The 16374-nt window shown below is 45.6% G+C and overlaps 1 protein-coding gene across 11 annotated transcripts in view; it reads right to left on the reverse strand.

Moving 5' to 3' along the window:
* Nucleotides 1-16374, reverse strand: part of WDR27 (WD repeat domain 27) — a 237330-nt gene that overhangs the window by 105707 nt on the left and 115249 nt on the right. Inside the window, exon 25 of one of the 11 annotated variants that reach the window (XM_055114363.2) lies at nucleotides 6254-6375. The exons of the other annotated variants lie outside the window; for them this stretch is intronic. Within the exon in view, the coding sequence (XP_054970338.2) occupies nucleotides 6254-6375 (122 nt within the window). The remainder of the gene's footprint in view (nucleotides 1-6253; nucleotides 6376-16374) is intronic. 11 annotated transcript variants of the gene reach the window in all.

Raw genomic sequence — 16374 nt, forward strand, 5'->3', positions numbered from 1 at the left:
GGGCAGTGGTGAGGGCAAGGTGGTCTGACAGCCCTTGCTCCTGGCAGGGAGCCCCCACCCCACAGAGGGGCCGGCCCTCCAGCACCTGCCACAGACCCTGAGAGTGGCCACTGTCCGGGGGGCCTCGAACAGACTCTCAAACCACGTCATGGGATGAGAAACAAAACGACAACTCAAACTATGTCACGTGATGAGAAATGACATAAATATTTTGATGATGACCATTCATTGGTTTTCACTGTTCTGTCATTTATTAAGATGGGCATGTACTGAGTATTTTTGTATTGTTTAAAACAAATAGCCAAGGAACCTGAATTTCGGGGCCTGTTGGAGTTGAGGCAACGTTAGAGACTACTGGAGCACTCACTCTCACCCTGGGTGTTGCGAGACTGCCACGCATACATCCTGTAGAAACGCTTTCTAAAAAGGATAATCAGATTCCAGTATGGGGGATTCAGACAGTATCACGACTGAATTTGGTAACAAAATCAGCCATAGTCTGTGCTTGACTAAGAACATGCACAGATGTGCATTTGAGACAGTGGATAACAAGTGTGGACACTGAAACTGGGAACTCAACTGTAAAAACAAAATTAATATTTACTCTACTTGGCTCCATTTATTAAAAATGCATAATAGGCCAGGGCAGAGGGGAGGCATCCCACATAGAGACACCTCAAGTGCTGGGCAATGCCTGGGAGCCTCAGGCACCAAGCAGGCCAACAACGATGTCTGCGTGCCCCAGAGTCTGATAGGCGGCAGCCCGAGCCAGGTGGGGCTGTCTGGGGGACCTTTGGAAATGAGTCAGGCACTTTGGGCTGTGACAGTGACACCTGGGGTGATCGGTGCTGCTGGGGAGGACCCAGGATGCCACACATCTGGCATCATGTAGGTCAGTCACGCACACTTTGGCTTTGATAAACACCATTTGAACGGAGCCCTTCCCTACAGGTGTGAGGAGTCCAGGTTGGCGCAGTTACACAGAAGGGCACCCTCACAGATGGTCTGCGTGGCAGAACAGTGCATGTGCCTGTTGTGGAACTGACTAGTTTAGGAGTATCACTTTCTGGCCAGTGTGAAATTCCCAGTAAGATGTCTTCAAGCTCTAAGTAGCTTGGCTTCTTATAGAGACTTCCTGGCTAAATGAAGCCAGGGCAGGAACTCCTGGGGGGCTCCCTGACGCTCCCCAACAGCAAAAGATGAGAACTTCACACACAGCACCAGGCACAGACGCTCTAGTGCAAGAGCCTAGGAGGTGCTTCCAATAACCACAAGCAAGACTGAAGGCGGCGTGCTGAGAAACACAGTGTGGCCCACACCTGTGCCACGCTCTGAAACAATAAAACTGTACTGCCGGGAAGAAATTTTGGAAGCTCTCTCCAACCCCTTCAGCCCCACAGCGGATTCCTGTCTTAGAAGAGGCAAAACCCAGGGCTGCGAGTCCTGCTTTTTAGGATGCTCCCAGGACCTGCACCTCTCTTTCCACACCAACTTGGAAGCTGCAACTCTGAGAATAAAGTCGGAATCCCACAGAAGAGGAGTGAGAGTGGCGGTCCACTGTGTTCCTAGAGAGGCTGGCCCTTGTACCCCAGCCACTCTGCAGACGTAAAGCTGGGAGGAAGGGCCGCCAGCTCCAGTGCTGAGAACACAGTGCAGAAAAGCAGCATCTGTGTTCCAGGATGAGTAAACAGAGACCCAAGGGAGCTGCCGAAACCGCACTGTAAAGGAGAGGGAGCATCAGCTCCACCAGGAAGAGCGTCTCCCTCAGCAGGGCTTGGGGAGACCAGTGGTTCTCAAACAGGTCCGTGGAAGCCCGAGTCTGACAGCAATCACTCAGGAACCACACTCAGGAACCACAGACTGAAGGAGAAAGAGGCAGAAGGTGAGTCCCAGGCTCTGCCACCACCCAGCCAGAAAGCCCCCATGATTGTGCAAGGTTCCATTTGGACAAAGGGTTTCAAAGTAAAAAAACATGGAAAACCACTTCTGAAGGAAAAAAAAAATTTCTTATAACATACTTGCTCCACATCTAGTACATGTCTTCCATGAAAAATAAGCAAGAATCTGTAGGAGCCAACAGGAAAGGCACAGCTGAAATGAGACAGCCATGCCCAGGGAGTAAGGACACAAGCTCACTCTTCAAGTCACTGCACTCACTACTTCAAGTCACTAAGCTCAGTAGGGACCTGCAGCTGTGGGAAATAAAGTGGATGATGTAGAAGACCCAGTTGAAAACAAATTCTCAAAATGCTGAAGAAGAGAACATAAACCCTAAAATGCTCACTTTCTCTTTTCAAAGAAAATAAAATTAAGCTAATTGGTTGACAAACAGGGAAGACCCAACTTTCCAATCCTACATATTCTTGAAGGACAGATGGAAACGGATGGATTGATGACCTCACAGTCTCATGGATTAAGGGGCCATGCAACACCTGATAGAGGCTCCACTGTTTTCCAGTATGCTTAGCTGTTTTATTTAAAGATTTCAAATCTTAGAAGAAAACAGAACTGAGAGGAAATGGGTTGTTCTTTCATTTCATGCCCCTCACCCCTGTGCAGCTTCTCTGTGGGATGTGGTACCGCGTCTCAGTATCAATCGCAGGGCCGTGGTGCCATATGGGTTTAGAAGGAAGCCGCATGCCCCTGGTTTGCTGTCCCTGCTCGCTCCCAAGAGGAAGAGACGCCGCCCACCCAAAAGCTTTGAAGCCCCTCTTCCATCAACAGAGAACGCAGCAAACAATTCCACAAAGACAGCAGGAATGCACAGAGGTTGGAGTGGCAGGCAAACAGCCAACACGCAACCGTGGGACCGTGATGCTACTGCAGCATGAGTTTCTGATGCACCAAGATGGTTGTGTACACAGGAAAATTATTTATGGTTTATTTTGATGTTTATAAATTTAAAATTCAATTCATTAAACACTTAACGTTTTAAAATCCTAGTCTCTAAGCCTTTAATCCTATTTAATATTTTTTATTACATTTAGAAATCTAGTATATTTTAACAATCACATGCAAAGTAGCCTTTGATTCATGTTCAGTTAACTCACAATGAACAGATTAAATCCCTCAGGCAATGAGTTAAAGTTACAACTTTGTTAAAGTATTTTAAAATTGTTAAGCTTCATTTTAAATGTACTATATAAGATTTTCTTGAATACTTAAATGACAAAAATAAAATGTAAGATGGTCCTGAGTTCTTAATCAATTATTAAAAATCTAACAAAGCAAACATAAATATGGTGAATTTTAAGTTCTCTTAAAAATTTAAATACTCATAAACTTAGTAATATTTTCCTTTTTTTCTCAACTAAGAAGTCACAAGTCCAAGGTCAATACAGATGTCAAATTAGAATCAGATCTTTTAACATATCAACATCCTTAAAGCATTGCAAATGCCTTAAATATTAATTATTCCAGGTTATTCCTAAATTCACGCAAGTCTATTAATGCTGTGGCTTTGGTGTATTTTGCCATCTCTACATTTAATTCTAGCCACTAAAATCTTTTCCAGTCTGAAGTGACTTGGGGTTACCATTCTAGGGCAGCTAGAATTGTTTAACGACCAAAGATTTCGCCCTCTCACAAAACCCAGAGCCATCTACACTCAGAATGAGTCTTCCTGCCCCACTGACACGCAAGCGGAACCCTTTCTGTACCTGCTGTAACAGCGGGAGTCTCCAAACCCCACCCTTGGAGACTCTCAGGCTCCGAGAGCGGGCTGGAGCTCTCAGGCTCAGGTGGTGCCTTTTCCTGATTCTCTGGCCCTGCTGGAAGCAGCTATTTCTGTCTCCTGTTGGTTGGGTTTTGCTGGACTTAGCCCTCTTGAGGGCAGGAGTGTCTTCCACGCTGCTGGGAAGAACCCTGATGCCATCACATCGGGCACCACGGAATGCCGTTACCTCCTCATCTACCTTCATGGTCTGCGGGGTCATAGTGTATCCACGTGGACTCGGCAGATCTCTTGTGCCTGATGCTGGTCCCACCACAACACTCATGGCCACAAGGAAACCACAGGTGCTCTTCATGGAGCATGGGGTTGGGGGGTGGTTTAGTCAACGAGAAAGACCTGGGTAGCTGACGACTTAACTTTCAACAAGGACAAACACAAGGACTAAAACAGAAATGAAAAACAAATTTCAACACAGATGAAAATGCTAGACCAGGTGGGACCCAGAAGGAAGACAGGAGAGAAAAAGAACCTTCTCCAACCACTGTGAAGTGTGAAGGGCTATCTTCAGGAGGACACGAGACCAGCAGTGTGTACGTGATGCTTCACTCCCAGGAATACTTGCAGTAAATCATGCAATTCTCTTTACGGACATAGGTTTACTCATTCTCAGCAGTCCTTTCTGTTATCTTTAAAAAGCTCAACTGGCCAGGTGCGGTGGCTCACGCCTGTAATCCCAACACTTTGGGAGGCCTAGGCGGGCGGATCACCTGAGGTCAGGAGTTGGAGACTATCCTGGCCAACATAGTGAAACCTCGTCTCTACTAAAAATACAAAAATTAGCCTGGCGTGGTGGCGGGCACCTGTAATCCCAACTACTCGGGAGGCTGCAGCAGGAGAATTGCTTAAACCTGGGAGGCGGAGGTTACAGTGAGCTGCGATTGTGCCATTGCACTCCAGCCTGGGCGACAAGAGCGAAATTCCGTTTCAAAAAAAAAGAAAAAAGCTCAGTTTAGGAAATCTCTCCTCATAAGACAGGACGCAGGCCAGGAGTCTCCCGTGGCGGCCAGGAAGGAGGGGACAGCAGGAGCTGCACCTCAGCCTTGCCCTCTCGGCCAGGCCCACTCCCTGCCCAGTATTCTCTGTACACAAGCATCACCACAGAGCAGACTGTTTCAATTATGAGTTCTTAGAAAGAAATAGTGCAATCTTGCTCCTGAATTTATAAATTAGCGGATACAGTGATCACAAATATCACAGGTTTTTATCCCATGTAAAAACCAAGGAATGTAACCTTTCCTCCAGGTATATGCTTATGTCATTTTTCCCTGGCAAAGCTAAACCACAACTCTCAAAGTAATACAGCCTAAATAAAACAGATTTAAATTTCACACCCACATACCTTAGTCAGAAAAAAATTAAAAAAAATAAAAATAAAAAGATGACCCAATGAAGAATACTGGAGATTTAAAGTTTCCCAGAAGTTAACAATGCTGTCTTTGCATTTCTATTTGTACAATGACTCACACAGATTACTTCTGATAACCCCACTCTCATCAAAGTCTTAATAAAGTGAACGACATGCAGCTGAATTCCCAACTTTTCGGACTCAAACCAGCAATTAGCAGGAAAAGAGCCATGCTATCCTGGCATAAACACTTACGTTCCACATTCAACACCCAGCAACCACTCAAAAACTGCATCAGGCCACGTGCGGCAGCTCGCACCTGCAATCCCAGCACTTTGGGAAGCCGAGGCAGGAGGATCGCTTGAGCCCAGGAGTTCAAGGCCAGCCTAGGCAAACTGGTGAGACTCCATCTTAATACAAAAAATAAATAAATAAATAATTAGTCGGGGGTGGTGGCTTGAGACTGCCAGTCCGAGCAACTCAGGAAGCTGAGGTGGGAGCATCACTGGAGCCAGGGGGTTTGAGGCTGTAGTCAGCCGTGATCACACCGCTGGACTCCAGCCTGGGTGACAGAGCAAGACCCTGTCTAAAACAAACAAACAAAAAACTACAACACACACCAAAGAGCAGGGGAGGTTTGGAGGGAGATCAGCTGTCTCTCGACAGAGCAATTAACAGAACTATATTCAGAAATAACCCAGATATTGGCACTGTCAGTCAGGAATTAAAAATTATTATAATATGTTAAAAGTTCTGTAATTTCAGCAGAGATACAGATTTCTGGAGGAAAAATTTTCTAGGCCTAAGGTAATCAGAATAAATCAAACTGGAAAAAGAAAACAAAACAAAACACAAAAAGCCAAACCAAATCTAGAGGAAACATATACTGTAAATACAAAGATGAAAATTTTAATTTTAAATTAAAAGCTACAGCAATCATTAGGTAAAACATTGAGTCCGAAGTATAAAGAGATGAAGGATATAAACATGCAATTTAAAAATTAAAAGAATTCTGGGCCGGGCGTGGTGGCTCACGCCGGTAATCCCAGCATTTTGGGAGGCCGAGGTGGGCAGATCACGAGATCAAGAGATCAAGACCATCCCATCCTGGCCAACATGGTGAAGCCCCGTCTCTACTAAAAATACAAAAATTAGCTGGGTGTGGTGGTGGGTACCTGTAATCCCAGCTACTCGGGAGGCTGAGGCAGAAGAATTGCTTGAACCTGGAAGGCGGAGGTTGCAGTGAACCCAGATCGTGCCACTGCACTCCAGCGTGGGCGACAGAGCGAGACTCCATCTCAAAAAAAAAAAAAAAAAAAAAAAAAAATTAGAAGAATTCCAATACCTAGCAGCCTGTGGGACAATGTGCAATCTCACTAGTATTCAAAGAGCGGTAAATTAAAATCGGGAGTTACTGTTTCTTGATAATTAACAAACGTAATGCAAGTGTGAACAACCAAAGCTGGTGAGGAAGCAAACAAGAGGAAACACTTTGAGAAGCATTTGTCTATAGCAGAACCCTTTAAAAGTTTATTTTTCTCAGTAATACTATTTGTTGAGAAAGTAATCTATCTTGAGAAAATAAACCCAGATACAAAAAACATTGTATGCCCAAAGACATACATCAAAACACTACTTATAGTACCAAAATATTGAAAACCACGTCAATGTCCACTCTACATGATATAACTACTTATAGATAAATCCGTTTGCAAATGTCCATTTCTGCCTTTCCTGCATGTGTCAATGCACCACATACTGGCCCCCAAAACAGAGCCGTCCCCACGCCGCCCTGCAGACCTTCCCTCCGCACTCCTGCTTTCTTCCCTTCCCAGGAGGTTGTGTTGCAGCCCGAGCCACCCAGGGTGCACCTGGGCTCTGCACGCAGACTTCCGCCTTCGTCTGTGTCTTGTCTTTCACTGAAACTCTCCGAGAACCCCCCAAGTTTCTACCTTGTGTTCTAGGGTAACAGTACTGACGTGGTTTAGATGTAACTCAGTATAGCTGGAAAGACCAAAGCAAGTCTTCTTATGATAAATCCTGCACAACTGAGAAATGCAAAATTGAAAATAAAGCCCAACTACCCAATACAATATGAAAAGAGTTTTTATATCATCTTACATTAATCCTCTTTTATTTCATTACAGTTGACCCCTGAACAAGGGTTTGAACTGTGCAAGTCCACTTATAGATGGATCATTTTTCAACCAAACTCGGATAAAAAATACAGCCCCCCAGGATGTGAAACCCAGGCAAATGGAGGGCAGACTATGTGGGTTCTGTAGGACTTGAGTGTGTGAGGATTTGGGAGCACACGGGGGACCTGGAACCAATCCCCCATGTAGACCGAGGGATGACTGTAACTATTTTACAACTGACAATAGAAAATTGATGATTGCGATAATAATATAAAATCAATTTGATAATATAAGGTAATGTGATATTTGTGACTCTATTATCCATTCCAATAAATTATATCTCTGTGTATCCGCGTGTGAAGCAGCTTTCTCCATACTTAACCTGCACGCTTCCTGTTCTTCCTGAACTCCCTGTGTGAACAGTAGGCTCCCTCTGCAGCCCACACTTTCACACTCAGGGACCCATCAGTTACATCACAGCTTTCTTTCGTCTTTTGCATCTGTGGTTTGAGATACTTCTGCCTTGCTAGTTTTTTGCTGGAAATAAGTCTTGCTTGGCTACCATCTCAGCCAGGATAATTTAACTACGGAGCTTCTTGAATTTGTGTTCCCATCCTAAGCAGTTAAACAGCTACACTGATATCTTATGGCAAATATACCACTGTCCTCAGATGTCCAACAAACTGAAGCTGACAACGCATCCCTAAGTCACATCTGACAGGGCGCATGTGGTGCGCAGCTGCAGTTCCTGGCAGGACACCCAGGTGTGCTTCAGAGTCTTGGATTCCGAAGCCACTCTGCAGAGCCTGTGGTCCCTTGTGAGCTGTTACAGTTCCTTACTCATTTTGAGAGTCCTCTTAGCCACAGGCATTGTTAGAATAATTTTGTAAGTACAAGTATAATCCTCTTCTTCCCAAAGACTCACAAGTCTTATTTTGACAACTGAGCAGTAACAGTGATGAAAAACATTACTTTTTTTTAAGCGTATCTAGAAATTTACTCTGAGAGGCTCAAAACTTTAGTTTTGGAAAGGGGATAATCGTTCTCACAATTAAAACATACTAAAACAAAACAAAACAAAAACAAGTCATGGAATCTGTCTCCCGCTTTTCAAAAGTGATGTGAGTTCCCTGAAACAAGATCGGTGAGTGCCACATCCGCCCCAGGTGACACACTCGAAAGCAGGGTTCCCAGAACGTGCCAGCCTCGGTCCCAGCGAGAGGTGGGAAGCTCATCCTGCTGTGCCAGATCTTCACGATGTGCGTTCATGAGCCTGAAGTCATGGAGAGGGTGGGCCAGCTTCCAGGACTCGGTGAGTGTGTGGTGGGGGCCGGCGCCCTGTCCCCAACCCTTTCTCACAGCCCAGTGCTCTCACCCTCAGTCCCAACACCACAGAAGCCACTGTGGAGGGGCCAGGCCAGCCACACATCCAGGAAAGGAGAGCTAGAAGGACAATAGCTTATGTCTGCAGGCACGTATTCAGATCAGGGAAGTCACTCAAAGGCATGAGATGAAAGGGAGGAAGCAGGGAGCATGGGTGGGCATCATGCAATCCATTGAATCCTGCCTGAACAGGACAGAAAGGCAGAGGAGGGGACTTCACCCTGGTATTTGTCTTTCTATCTGCCTCTTTGAGCTGGGACACTAGTGTTCTCCTGCCCTTGGGCTGGGACTTAAACCAGTACCCCCCAATTCTTCCCCCATTCTCAGGCCTTTGGACTCAGGCGGGAACACCACCACCAGCTATCCTGGGGCTCCAGCTTGCAGACAGCAGATCTTGGGACTTCTCGGCCTCCACAACTGCATGAGCCAATTCACATAAAAAATTTCATCCATCCATCCACCCATCCATCTCTCTCCCTCTCTATCCATCCATCCATCCATCCATCCCTCCTTCCCTCTCTCTCCATCCATCCCTCCCTCCCTCTCTCCATCCATCCATCCCTCCCTCCCTCTCTCCATCCATCCATCCCTCCCTCCCTCTCTCTCCATCCATCCATCCCTCCTTCCCTCTCTCTCCATCCATCCCTCCCTCTCTCTCTCCATCCATCCATCCCTCCTTCCCTCTCTCTCCATCCATCCCTCCCTCTCTCCATCCATCCCTCCCTCCCTCCCTCTCTCCATCCATCCATCCCTCCCTCCCTCTCTCTCTCCATCCATCCATCCCTCCCTCTCTCCATCCGTCCATCCATCCATCCATCCATCCATCCATCCACCATCACCTACTGATTCCGTTTCTCTGCAAACGTGTTTCTGTAACATGTGTTTTATCCTCCTACTGGGAGGTTGGTGTTATCGCTCCCAACACTGATCCTGAGCTGTTGAAGGCAGGCAGCCTGAGTTTCCTGTCTGGTGGGAGGGGCTGCCTTGTGTGAGCTAACATCCTACTCTCCTCGATAACACAGCCTGCTCTCTAGGCCAACACATGCACTTTACATGTTAATATGCCTGGGCTGGAACTTAGAAGGGTCTTCTCCTAAAATAAAAATTTCAAATCATTATTTTGATGCACCATCTAATAGATTTTCTTAAAACAAAAGCTTGAGTCACATGTTTCATTTTATGGGCATGATTTTAAACAACACTATGTGTAGGGTGCACCAGAGATTTCACAGAACAGAGAAAGAACATGCTACTTTAAAAAGGAAGGATGAATATTTTAAGGTTCAACAATTTCACAAATGTTAGTGAAGGGATAACGTGTATCTTAAAATCAAATAAATGTTTTCCTGCAAAATGAAGGCTTCTAAGCCCATCTGCCATGCGTTCCTGAAGAAGCGTTGCTATTTCAGAGACGTGTCTGATAACCATGACTGGAAAAACTGCATACTGCAAAGCTTTTGGAGTAACGGGCCTGCTTTAGATACTTCTATAGACAGAGACAGCACCAGATGAACACCACTCCTAAAATTCAATAACATTACAACATGAAATGTGGTAGAGTGTGTTCATGTTTGGAAATATTCATTCTCTGTGTCCACCCACCCTCAGGGGACTCACTATCCACTCTGCTGGGCTGGGCTGGGCCTCATTGTGGGCGTGACCATGGGGTATGGGATGGTGGCCAGCCTCCACCTTGCCCCATGGCAGCCAGCAGGTCTGGTGGGACTTCACCAGTCGGCCATGCTCCGAGATGAAGGGGATGCCAGACAGAATTGGATGACCTTCCATGAGTGTCAGGGAAAGCCTTTGGTATTCGGGAAATTGTCATATAACAAAACTCAAAGATGAAGATTATCATAAAATAAATTATTTTTCAGGCCAGGCATGGTGGCATATAGACCTGTAGTCCCAGCACTTTGGGAGGCTGAGGTGGGAGGATTGCTTGAGGGCAGGAGTTTGAGACCAGCCTGGGCAAAATAGTGAGACCCCATCTCTATTAAAAATAAAAATTAAAACATGAGCCAGGTGGGGTGGTGCATGCCTGTAGTATCAGCTACTTAGGAGGTTGAGGCAGGAGGATTGCTTGAACCCAGGAGTTTGAGGCTGCAGTGAGCTGTGACTGCATCACTGTACTCTAGCCTGGGCAAGAGTGAGACCCTTTCTCACAAAAAAAAAAAAAAAAAGAAAAGAAAAAAAAGGAAAAGGAAAAGGAAAGAAATTATTTTTCAAGACTGGAACTCAAGGATCTTTCGAAATGTACCAAGTACTTTACAGGGTACTTTCTTAATAGAGGAAACGAAGAAAGAAAGATGGTAACTTTCCTCAAGAGTGTGTTTATAATTAGTACAGACAGAATTATGAAAATCACACAGTTAAGTAACTATACATTCGTTAATCATACAGCAGTTATGTATTTTATGTGAATGTAAACTGGCTTAATTGGTAGCAAGGAAGAAGGATCCTCTCAAATATGCTCAAAAAGAAATGGAAAAAAAAAAAAAGAGTTACGTGGGCCACAAGAAGGACGCCAGTGGTGATGGGGAGACGAGACCCCTGCGCCCACGGAAAGACGCACCAACTCGCCGGCTCAGTCCACAGGTGATTTTCTGCCGGGTGGGTGCTGCGAGGGCACCAGGGGCAACCTGAGAAAGTGGGAATGGGACGCGGAGGTGGCGGCTGAGGGCGGGGCCCGGGCCGGCCCGCGCCGAGGAGGGGGCGTCCGCGCCGAGCCAGGAATGGCGCCCCCCGATGTCCACACCACGGTCCGGGCATCTGCGAACGGGCGGCCACAGATTCGCCCACAGGGAAAGAGGACTTGGCGGGTATGGCTGCGTCGGGGGCCTGGAGACGGGGAGATGGTTCTGGATGTCCCAGGTGTAACCACAGGGGGCAGGATAAGGACAAAGGGTCCACACGTGGAGGACGGGCGGGGAGACGGTCGGAGTGAGCAACGGGAGACGAACTCGGCCCCGAAGCAGGACGACGGCGCCTCCGGAAGCCGGAAAAGGCCAAGAACCGGCCCTGCCGGGTGAGCTTAGCCCGTGAGCCCCGCAGCCTCCCCACCACGGAACTGCAGTCGGGAAACCGGCCTTTTCCTCCGCGGCCCATGGGAGTGGTTCGTTACAGCGGCGACGGGAAGCGTCCAAGCGTCCCTCCAAGACAGTGGCCGCAGCAGCTTTTAAACTATTTGCGTTTCTGCCGGTTTGCGCTGGGACACTGGTCTCCTGACCTTGGGCTGGGACTTAAACCAGTACCCCCCAACTCTTACCCCATTCTCAGGCCTTTGGACTCAGGCTGGCACAAACCACCAGCTTTCCTGGGCTCCAGCTTGCAGACAGCAGATCTTGAGACTTCTCAGCCTCCACAACTGACTGAGCCAATTCACACAAAAAAATTCCATCCTCTCTCTCTCTCTCCCCAACCATCTTCACCCATTGATTCCCCTTCTCTGGAAACGCGTTTCTCTAACGTGTGTTTTATCCTCCTACTGGGAGGTTGGTGTCATCGCTCCGCAATGCTGACCCTGGAGCATGCTTAGTGGGGAAACGTGGGTCCTTCTGAGATTTCAAGCTGGAAGGCGCTCTCCAACTGTGAAAGTGTGACATGGTCCTGGAATAACGGCGCCCACACGGTGCGTTAGGTGAGAGGTCAGCATAAAGTTTACTTTCTTATCCATAGCGACCATGTGGGCTGCCATTTGGGATATAAAAACAATGGCACGGGCTTATCTTCCAGAAAGTCCTCTTATGAATGTGAGAGGCCAGAAAGTTGTTTCAGCGTGGAAGCACTTGCAAACACGGCCTAGGTTTTGGATGAATGGCAAGCCTATCTAGATTGGGGTTTTTTTCCAATTTCAAAAAGAACTTTAAAATAAATATTTAAATACGAATGGCAGGAACAATGTATTTTATCTTATTACAACTGTGTGCAGCACTTAACAGATTTCCTACATAGAAGCTCACAGTGGGGCAAAAGTGCATGGGCTTGGAAGCCGTGGGGATGCTGGTGCAAACTCTGAACTGCATATAAATTGATCTGTCTGGATCACTCATCTGAGACACAGCTGCACCAACATCTGCAAACAAAGCTGCGGACAAGAACTCGATAACGAGGAAAGACCCTCAAACAGCTCCTCGCTCTTGGGGGATGCTCAACAGTAGCTTTGGTTATTATTTTATACGGCATCATTTGTTCCCAAGCAACCTTGTAAAATACACAGGACAAATGCTATTAATGACCATTCTGTATCTGAGAGACTCAGGGAGATCAAGATGTCTACAGCCTGATAGACACCTGTGTTATGAAGGAGTAAGAAGTGTGGGAGCTGCCGTAGACATCATCACACTCCAGGTTCCTAATGTAAGGCCTCTCACCAGCACCCTAGGTACACGGCAGCAGCCAGAGTCTGCCTCCTGGCTGAGCCGATTTCCATGAGTTTCTCCTCCTGATTGCAAAGACCGTCGCAGGCTCGGTGTCAGTGGCACCAGACATGCTTCTGTGACATTTCTCCACCAGGTTAACAACAGTCAATAGTGAACTGGCCATTCCCAAAACCCGCTTACTCCTGGTGTCATCCTGCAACGACCAGCTTTGCATTTTATCAAGAAAAACTTGCTTAAGTCATAGATGAAAGGTCTGATCATTTGATGAGGCTGTAATGTGGAGGTAGAATAGAGAGCCTTAAGCCATTTGTCAAAACAGCCCACTTCAAAGTAGCAGTAATGACTGTGGAGCTAAAAACGTATTTATCTTAAGATACATGTTTTAAGTTAAATTTATAGAGAGTGAGAGAGAACATTACCAAGTACCCATCAGAAATGAGAAATTAGGGGGTCTGAGGCAGGGGTCAGCAAGGCTTGTTTCCAGAGCCTGGGTCATGACCCTGCTGATCAAAACAGGATGTAGCACAGGAACTGGCCCAAACCAGCTGGGGCCAAGATGGTGCTGAAGCCATCTCTGGTTGCCCTCATTACTCATTATGCACTAATTATAATTCATCTGCATAAGACACTCCCACTGACCATGACAGATTACAAATGCGTGGAAACAACCCAGAAGTGACCTTATGTGGTTCCAGAACTCCCACCCCTTTTCCAGAAAGCTCATGAATAGCCCACCCCTTATGTAGCATATAATTAAGAGTGGGTATAACTATGCTCACCAGCAACCAATGCGTGCTGTTCCAGGCCACTCTGCCTGTGCAGCTACCGTTCTGCTACACACTTTGCTCGAAAAAACCTGCTCTTTCACTGCCACCTCACTCTTGAATTCTTTCCTGAGCAAAGCCAAGAACCCTGCTGGGCTAAGCCCCAATTTTGGGATTTCCTGCATCAGGTCTGGACTTGTCCTATAAAATTCTGAACAGTTGATCATAGTCAATAAAGAAAGTAGCAATCCCCCAAGTGTGAGCTATGCTCTCACCGTTTTACTCCCCGATTTTCACAGCTCCAGCATTCTCTCATTACCAGATCCAACCGTTAGGGGAAATGCTGTTGGTGTTTGTGGCACAGACTTCCAATATTTGACCACACTTGTTCCCATGTTTTCCTTGTGTGTATGTTTTTATATCATAAACAAAATAAACCATGCTTAGGAGCGTACTATCAATCTTTCCTTCAAAACAGCAGCACCCTCATATACCGCTAAATGGAATCACATATTAAATAAACACCACCTCCAAGTTTACCTGTGCTTCACACAAGAACTTCATTTGCTAACCGAGGGTATTCATTTTAAAGTGAAGCTCTCCTTTCTTATTAAATTATGCAGGATAGGCTTCAAAGGTTGCTGTCTTACTGAGACTTGGCCATTTTTCTTGCATACATGCTCTTTGGATTGTTGCAAGCCTCTGGTTAATTTTCAGAGTTCTAAGAAAACTGGTTTTGACAATTTCTGTGACTGTTTTCATTGCCTTTGTGAAGGAGAAGATTTTTGGTGTCCTGTCCCACCATCCCACGTGCTTCTTTATCATGTTTACTTTTAACAAAAACTTGTCCTGCCTGTGGTTATTTCCAAATCTTCATTTTACGCAGTTTTATGTGGTTAACTGTCTCTTCAATAATTACCAATATTGTCCAATCCTGAGAAAATTTAAGTGATCAGAAAACATATTTTAAGAGTTACTGTAGTCATGGTAAGTAATTATTTTAATACTATGTATGAAAATAAAAACTACTTCCAGTTGTTTGATTTATAATGCTGGGAAACAGAGAACGGTAGTGAGGTGATATATGTGGAAGAAAGTGGACTAATATCAGTAAAGAAAGGAAATTTTTAAAAATAAGGAACCAGCCAAATTTTAAAAAATGGAAATTTTTAAAAATAAGGAACTTGGTGAATTTTATATATATATATATATATATATATACACACACACACACATACATATATAAAAAAATTCGGTATATGATATCATTATCCTTAATGAATCAGTATGATGTATACGTATACATAACTGGCTTCTCGCTGCCTGTTCTTTAGCGGCCCTTCGTCAGGAAGTAAGGTTCATGACAACTACAACTTGTTGCTTTTTCCTCTTTATTTTTTATAACTATATTTACGCCATATTTGCTTCTTTTATTCATTAATCTCAAGGGCAATAGAGACCTACCCAACCTTTTTCTCACTGAAAATTTTCAAGTATTCAAAAACATTCTGTCAGTCAGGCTGAAAGACATTTTGATGCCAAATACTGAAGTGTCAGGACAGCTAACATCTGACTCCCCCCATAAATCACTACACCTCTCCCCGCCGCCCACCCTGCTGGGTCTAGCTTTGCACTTTTCATTTTTCTTTCTTTCTGACCACCCCTCCATCTCACTGCCCAAATGCTGTTCAAAGGATTATAAAAGATTACAACAACTCAAAACAATACGTTTTACAAATGTGGAATAGGTGATGGCACAAATATTATCAAGAAAAGCAGGTCCGTTACAGTGTACATGGCAGTCTCATCATGGGAAGAGTGAAGCATCATCAGGACGTACGTCGCAGTATTGTTTATAATAGGGAAGGAAAACATAAATTCAAATTCCCATCTGGAGCAGACTGAAAAGATGAATTAGGGCCAAGGATGGAATTCAGCAGTGATGCTGATGGAAGCTCTGGTCCATGACAGCACAAGATGCACTTACTCATTTTCAATATTCAATATTATTCAATATACAGCGGTAGTACCGCGTGTGCCAGGCACGGCAACATGCCCTGAACCACGGCGATACGTCGTAGAGCAGAGAAGAGCGGGGTCACAAGACACGTGTGGAGTGCCGTTCCACCTGGTCACACGCGCTAGGCCACAGCACACAGTCACACAGTGACACTATTCTCTGAATCAAAGTCTCAATCTTAAAGAGACAAAATGAAATTATTCCCAAACACTGGAGATAACTAATACCTGATATTTATTTTTTATTTTTTTTGAGACAGAGTCTCGTTTTGTTGCCCAGGCTGGAGTGCAGTGGCATGATCTCGACTCACTGCAACCGCTGCCTCCCAGGTTCAAGCGATTCTCCTGCCTCAGCCTCCCAAGTAGCTGGGATTATACGTGCCCACCACCATGGCCGGCTCATTTTTGTATTTTTTAGTAGAGATGGGGTTTCGCCATGTTGGCCAGGCTGGTCTTGGACTCCTGACCTCAGGTGATTCACCCGCCTTGGCCTCCCAAAGTGCTGGGATTACAGGTGTGAGCCACTGCGCCTGGCCAATACCTAATATTTTTAATCCTTTGCAAAAAATCTCCCTCTACATTTTAATAGAAGACCATTCATTTTTATATA

The sequence above is a fragment of the Pan paniscus genome, chromosome 5 (assembly GCF_029289425.2).
Source record: "Pan paniscus chromosome 5, NHGRI_mPanPan1-v2.0_pri, whole genome shotgun sequence".
Lineage (NCBI taxonomy): Eukaryota > Metazoa > Chordata > Mammalia > Primates > Hominidae > Pan > Pan paniscus.